The sequence below is a fragment of the Schistocerca americana genome, chromosome 4 (genome assembly GCF_021461395.2).
Source record: "Schistocerca americana isolate TAMUIC-IGC-003095 chromosome 4, iqSchAmer2.1, whole genome shotgun sequence".
Taxonomy (NCBI): domain Eukaryota; kingdom Metazoa; phylum Arthropoda; class Insecta; order Orthoptera; family Acrididae; genus Schistocerca; species Schistocerca americana.
The window spans coordinates 635200488-635208531 of record NC_060122.1 but is presented as its reverse complement, the minus strand read 5'-3'; the positions used below and the strand labels follow the sequence as shown (position 1 = coordinate 635208531).

The 8044-nt window shown below is 38.7% G+C and overlaps 1 protein-coding gene across 1 annotated transcript; it reads right to left on the bottom strand.

Moving 5' to 3' along the window:
- Positions 1-541: 541 nt before the first annotated feature.
- On the bottom strand, positions 542-1527 carry LOC124612854 (translocon-associated protein subunit delta). Its single transcript, XM_047141282.1, has one exon. It carries the CDS (start codon positions 1381-1383, stop codon positions 868-870), a length of 516 nt encoding a protein of 171 aa, XP_046997238.1. The 5' UTR covers positions 1384-1527; the 3' UTR covers positions 542-867.
- Between the last annotated feature and the right edge of the window lie 6517 nt (positions 1528-8044).

The following is an 8044-nucleotide window of genomic DNA, read 5'->3' as shown; positions in this document are numbered from 1 at the left end:
ATAATTACATAGCTACAGCATGAAATTTCCCTTCTGCTCTGGTATATATACGCATAAGAAAGATTCTGAAATAAACCTCTTAGCACTATGACAGCCAGTACTATCTGCCACGGTGCTATTCTGTCAAGGCTTACTAACAATACACTTCTGAAACACAGAACATAGAGGTGCTGAATAACAGAGACCTTCTGTCACTTTGAGATACATCTCACTGTCAAGGAGAGGCAAATCTTCTGCTTCAAATTGTGAATCTGAATGATATGTTCTGGGCCTGATAAATTGCTGAACACATTTATTTCTCTCAGTACGATAATCTTTCCTTAAAAGTACAATTAAAATTCACTGCAATCTCAACTATATAAAACAAACACTATAAAAATATTTGTTAATTATTCTATGGCATCAAATGTAATAAGCTACAGCACATTGAGTAAATATGCAAATCTTAAGAAAAGATAACAGGTTAGTCTTTCTGATGAACAGTCTCGTCCAAGTACAGGGCAGAAAAAGGAGGAGGGGAAAAAAAGAGAAACGGAACAAATCCAATAAATTCGTTTATTACAAACAACTCCAAGAATTTTCTCCCATCACTCAACTTGTTTATATCTGATACAAAATATTTATCGTTAACAATGGAGCAATATTAGAACCATAACGCAAGAATCACAACCACAATATGTTTGAAAGATGTGTAATGAAAAACCGAAGTTTTCTGTGCACTTCAGATGAAATTATTAAGTCCAAGATAAAATTATTGGCACATTTTTCCACAATGTCATTCCGGTGAAGATTTTGATGTTACGATCGTACACCTTTGGCGTAAGTCTCGAATATGTGATGAGATCAGTGTTTAGTTCTAAATGATTATCACGATAACAATTTAGATTTTGCGGAAAATGCCACATACCATACGGCAACTGCAAGGACTGCAGCCATAAATTCTGAATTAACCCAAGGGCCGGTGTAAGCGCCTGGGTAATTCACAACGATTGTGACCAAAGGCTTCACTGTCGATGGGTCTTCACCACTTCTGGCGGCTTTACGAAGAGCTGCATACCCTTCGTCATCGTACAGATTTACGCTATAGTCGCCTGTTCTTGCCTTCTTCACGTCTTCCGTCCAGCTGACTTGATATTTGTCGTCTCCAATCCTGGCGGCTGGCACGGTCCTTCCGTTAATTTCTGCGTACAGGGGGATTCCTTTCGCACCATTGCTGCATTTGAGCGTAAATTCCGCGACAAAGGCGACGTTTACCAGAACTGTAGCATCTGGAGTTGTATATGCAGATGCGGAAACTTCAGGTTTGGTACAAGACTCTGATAATGCTGAAGAAAACTGAGCCACTCCTAAAGCTAACAACAGAAGATAATTCACTGGAGCCATTGCTGTTTAACTAACAAATTAAACCGTACGTAGAAGAGTCTGTATACAGACAGCACAGCACACCACACCACACCACCACTGCTAACGACCTACTTCACCGGCCAACAGATGTCTGCTAGCCACGTTTGTGTCACGTAAGAAATAAACCAAAGACTTTCGGTCCCACGAGTTGAAAGATAAAATTCACCCACACCATCATCGCCAGCTACACAGTCTAACATCACAGTCTAAAAACATGACTGTGCTAACATCTGTAGCCAGCTACCCATCGAAGTTAAAACGGTATAAAATGCAAAAACTGGAAACTACTTCTGAATACTATATTAACAATAAATAATTACATCGACAAACTACTTTGTCGTACATATAAATAAATAACCATTTCTTCCGCTGTCGCTGTAGAGAAATCGTTAAATTTTAATATAATCGCGTTTTGTATGCCCCTTGTGAATTGATATCTCTCTTATTTACTCATTCATCCATACGTAGACAAATTTCTTTGTATGTCGTCACTGTACATAGATATATACATTATTTATGGAAGAGGTACACCAGATGGGAAAAAAACAGGATACGGGATACGTAAGAAATTAATGGCACAGGAGGAGGAGGAGTAGTTTAGTGTTCAACATCCCGTCGACTACGAGATGATTAGAGATAGAGCACAAGCTCGGATTAGATTAGGGAAGGATGGAGAAGGAAAGCGGTCGTGCCTTTTCAAAGGAACCTCCCAGCATTTGTCTTAAGCAATACAGGGAACTCACAGAAGACCTAAATCAGGGTGACCTGACGAGGATTTGAACCGTCGTCCTCCCGAATGCGAGTTCAGTGAGCTATCTGCTAGGCTACCTCGCTGATTTGTGGTACCAGAGTAGGCCTGTAAGATTTTATAGTAGCTACGAATGTGACTTATCCCTAACTGAAATCCACACTCGTCCAGAAAACACACATTTATTTTCCATATAAACACACCTTTCCCAACAAACAGGTTAAGCCCCCTTCACATCGAAGCGAACACAAGCGAATGTGCATTCGCAAGCACTGCGTAGGGAGTTCGCTTGCTCGCTCCATTGTTGGCTTCTACCTGCAAATAATCATTTACACTAGAGCGATAGGAAGAGAAAGCAAATGTGATTGTTATTTTTTTTTCACGGTAAAACATATCTCGGGAAAGTTACTTAACCTATTTTCTGTACGTCGTGATGGAGTAAAGAAACATACAATTTGGTTTATTTTGTATAGCGAACACGCTGTTTGTCATGAAAGCAAAACGTAGGACAGAAAAACACGCCTGTCTGAATTTTCGCTTGAAAGAAGTGTTGGTTTGGCAGTTATTAGTGATTTGCAGCTGTAACCATCACTTGCTTTGTTCCAAAACTTTATCCGAATGTCGATGGATGATTTTCGCCTCTTCCTAGCCGCGACTGAACGGAATATTGCACGGCAAGACACAAATTACCGACGATCCATATCAACAGAAGAGAGGCTAGCACTAACGCTGCGATTCTTAGCAATAGTTGGCTGTTACTCTGGCCTCAAATATCTATTTCCTACATAAACCGTTCTGTTTCCCAAATAATTTCTGAAATGTGTAGTGACATATGCGAAACACTTGCGGATTTCATAACGGTACAAGCGAGAGAGAGAGAGAGAGAGACTGGCTCTAAGAATGAACAATGTAGTTTAAAAATATACAAAAGATCAGTAGCAACTGTATTAGAGGGAAAACAGCTTTCATTTGTTCTGGTCCTGTATTTAAATTTCGTAAAATTGTACTTAAACTGTCATACTAAGACATACCTTAAATTCAAGTCACGAGAATGATCAGGTCTTTCATTTTACGTTAATCTATGTTATTTGTTTATTTTGATGACATTTATTTTTTTTTATAGCGGTATATATGGAACGAAGGAGTAACCGAAAAAGCAGGGCATAGATTATATTAGTAAGTCTGTGAACTACGGTATCTGTCACTTATGCAGTATCTGTAGACGTGGAAGGGGAAGAAGAATACATCATATCACAGTGCTTTAAAGGCAAAGTACTTGGAACTATTTTTTCGTCGGCATCCATTCCCTAGATTGTACGTTGTTTAGCCGTTTCACACCTAAAAGAAGGCAGGTAGTAGTTCATTTTCTTAACTCCCTCTGTTGGCACTGCCAGCACTTTGGCAAATTACTGGCAACCTTTTTTTTTATGCTATGGATCCTTACGATCACACAAGCACTTGCGGGATCTGTACTCTTCTATCAACGTAAGTACACTTTCATCCAACCGATCTGTCACCACAAAAAAAACATAATAATCAACACCAACTACAGCTCGCGCACAAAAATGGCACACAGCAGCGGAACAAGTGTACTGTGTCCATCACCGAAGCTAGCGCAAAAGTAGAGAGGACACGAACTTCCTTCGATGGTTCACTCTAAAAACAACACCCAGTGAATCACAAGGGAACACTTGCGAATGCAAATCGCAGGCAAGTGAACACCATGTAAGAAGTGCTTACACCAGAGAGAATTCTCGTTCACTTGAGTTCACTTCGGTGCAAAGGGGGCGTTACCGTAAAACGGGGTGACTTGGGACAAAATGACGTACGTTTATAGTTCTGTATTTTCGAGCTTTTAGTTTACGTAACCAAAAGTTTTGCTCTTTGTTTGGTTTGCATATAACATCAGCTTTCTGTCTGAGGGCAATTTATTCTTAAATTAATAATGCTGGCAGCCAGGTATTATTTGTAGACAGGAAGTAAAATATCAACTTTGACGATTGTTCCGGAACTTTCTTTGATTTATTACATGAAGAATAATTTTCGAGGAGTATCTTCTAGGCTTTGACATGAATATAAAATAATAAAAGTTACATTTTTGTTAAAGTGTAAATCCTGGTAATTATTTATACTGATTGGGCACTTACCTTGGGTGACATGTGACAGTTTTTGTGCAGATATATCCTCATTCCTACCAAAGATTTTTAAACTTTATTGTAGCAGGAAATGCAACGTGTGTATGTTAAAAGAGCTAGTACACGCATAAATGCAAGCAGCAACGTAAAAAATTTGGATAAGGCTCTTGAAGATGTAAAAATGTGCCGCGTAGTCTTCATAAAGCAGCTGAGAAGTATTGTATAGGAAATTAAAAGCTTTCTCGTGCACTTAATGGAAAACGTAGTAAAATTGGCAGACGAACTTATCTCTCTGTCTTCAACATAAGAAGATACTTTTGTGAAAAATGTGCTTCAGGGATTCCCACTGACTGCTTACAACATCAGATTTTTAGTTAAATACTATCTTGACAGGCAAGAGAAAACCATCCCAAGATTCGGGAACAACATGCCTGTTGATGAGTGGGTGGGTGCGATCATTCCTGAATCGTCACAGTAATGTGCTGTCTGTGAGGTTAGCAGGCAAATAAAGCGTTGTCGAGCACAAGCCTCTCCGGAAATTATTAACATGTTTTTCGATAATTTTCAAGTTGAACTGCAGAACGTGAAGCTGGCATCAGTCATCAACTTTGGTGAAACAAATTTATCAGATGATCCTGGCAGAAAGCATGTTCTGGTCAAAAGGGGTTGCAAGCACCCTGATTTTATTCTCAATTCTTCAAAGACCTGTACATCCCTCATGATGGCATGTGCAGAAGATGGCAATAGCCTACCTGTATTTAAAGAAGCAAGATTCCCACAGGCATCATAGGTGACAATCTATAGTCTCAAGTGCCTCAAACTGTAATGGCAAAATGCAGAGAGGAAGATATAAAATTTATTTGCCTGCCAAGGAACTCTACTCATCTTTCTCAGCCTCTTGATGTATCCTTCTTCAGACCATTCAGTGACACTAGTGTGAGATCTTGATGGTGTGGAAGATGAAAGGAAATAGACAAGCAGTGCCTAAGGACATATTCCCATCAATGTTAAAAAACCTGTTTCAAGAATTGAAGGCTCAGCAGGAGATATTACAAGGTCAGGTTTTGAAAAATGTATCATTCCTGTCAATCACCAGAAGGTACTGGCTCAAATCCCTTTTGCAGGTGCCAACAAAGTTAACACCAATGAAGACAGAAGTTTAGTTGAATAACAACTGGAGGGGAGTATGATTGACCTTTTGAAGAGGTTGCACTATGGGGGACAAGGATAATGGTACTATTTGTAAACAGAAGAAGAGAAGAATAGAGACTGAACCAGGCAAAAGTGTGTCAAATATTGAGCCTAATGAAGCATTACTGGATTTGAGTACTGGTGTGGCAGTGCAGAATGTGATCTGAGGATCCATTAATGAATTATGTTAATGGCAACAACAGCAACCTTTCATTTCCACAGGTTGTTCAACAGGAAAATGATGTTTCCTATGAAAGCATAGCTGAATGAGATTATCTGCTCATTGAAATTACTATAAAAAGTGCTTCTAAAAGCTCCATCACTAAAAAGTGTTTTGTGGGAAAAGGAGCCACAATTTCTGAAAATTCTAGAGGTGACTCTAGGAAAGTTGTGAAATTTATGAGACAATATAAAAAAAGTTAGACACTTTTGTATGGCCTCAAGTGTATGATATGAGTTTTGTTTATCCTCATTAAATAAAGGCCTGCCTATTTCCACCCAACAACTTCTAGATATGGACTGACGAAATTTTCATCTAATATTATACTGTAAATTAAACTGTTCATGTTGCAGTGCAAATAAATTATTTTTTTAAAATTAATGTTATATTAATAAAAACATTTTACTGGTAACTTTATGATTGTTTTAGAATGTTATTCATGAGTATTATGACAAATATTTTTAAAAAATTATTTACACCCTGATTTTATTAACATGTGAATGTTAAAATCAATTCAAGTTATAGCCTACTATGTGTCTCATGTCACCTCATTGATGTTCTCACATGGTATGTACATTTAACTTGAAGGTGATGAGGTGACATGAGCAGCTAGTTTTTTGTTTATTTGATAATGAATTATTTTACTCATAGTTTGAACATCAATTGGTAAAGTAAAAGAAGTGACTACACTTTTAGGGTACAAAAAAGGATATTTAATTGAAGTTATGTATGAATACCACATTTGAGAAGTTTGGAAGTGTCCCAAGGCACCCCATTTTACAGTACATGACAAAATGAGCGAAAAATAGTAACCACTGGGAGATCAAACAAAACATTAAACACATGAATTAAGTTATTTTGCCCTTGCCTCACAGAGCGATAGCTGCGGCCACGTCACTAGCACCCCCCCCCCCCCCCTCACACTTTTTTTTTTAAAACCTGGGAGTCTCTCGAAACTGGTACCTCATCATTCTGCCATCCCCATTGTCTACAGTTGGACATGCAGGTGAGGGCAAAACTTGGTGGAAAGCTTGTATAGCTGTTGTGCCTTCCTCCTGTCCCACTGCATAATGGGCCAGAATCATGAAAACCTGCCCAAAATATCAAAATCTGCTCCAGTATGACCAAAAATGGGTATAATGGGATTTCTTAATCTTCTGATAAAGATTTTTATATGACAACTGAAAAATTAAAAGTGGTGGATCCAATATGGCGAAAAGAAGCTGGAAAAAATATACCAAGGAGACAAAATGTTGTTAGTGAACATTTATAATTTTAATGTAAATTTTATTACTAAACTGCCTCTATTACAGTCTTTACTGCAGAAAAGATATATTAATGACAAAAATGGGATGCTTCTTGTTCATCTACATCTACATGATTACTCTGCAATTCACATTTAAGTGCTTGCCAGAGGATTCATCGAACCACAATCATACTATCTCTCTACAATTCCACTCCCGAACAATGCGCGGGAAAAACGAACATCTAAACCTTTCTTTTCGAGCACTGATTTCTCCTTTTTTATTTTGATGATCATTCCTACCTATGTAGGTTGGGCTCAACAAAATATTTTTGCATTCGGAAGAGAAAGTTGGTGACTGAAATTTCATAAATAGATCTCGCCGCGACGAAAAACATCTTTGCTTTAATGACTTCCATCCTAACTCGCATATCATATCTGCCACACTCTCTCCACTATTACGTGATAATACAAAACGAGCTGCCCTTTTTTGCACCCTTTCAATGTCCTCCGTCAATCCCACCTGGTAAGGATCCCACACCATGCAGCCATATTCTAACAGAGGTCGAACGAGTGTAGTCTAAGCTGTCTCTCTAGTGGACTTGTTGCATCTTCTAAGTGTCCTGCCAATGAAACGCAACCTTTGGCTCGCCTTCCCCACAATATTATCTATGTGGTCTTTCCAACTGAAGTTGGTCGTAATTTTAACACCCAGGTACTTAGTTGAATTGACAGCCTTGAGAATTGTACAATTTAGCGAGTAATCGAATTCCAACGGATTTCTTTTGGAACTCATGTGGATCACCTCACACTTTTCGTTATTTAGCGTCAACTGCCACCTGCCACATCATACAGCAATCTTTTCTAAATCGCTTCGCAACTGATGCTGATCTTGGGATGACCTTACTAGACAGTAAATTACAGCATCATCTGCGAACAACCTAAGAGAGCTGCTCAGATTGTCACCCAGGTCATTTATATAGATCAGGAACAGCAGAGGTCCCAGGACGCTTCCCTAGGGAACACCTGATATCACTTCAGTTTTACTCTATGATTTGCCGTCTATTACTACGAACTGCAAACTTCCTGACAGGAAATCACGA

Coding starts and splice junctions, on each gene's coding strand:
- LOC124612854 (XM_047141282.1), bottom strand. CDS start 1,383: ATGGCTCCAGTGAATTATCTTCTGTTGTTAGCTTTAGGAGTGGCTCAG.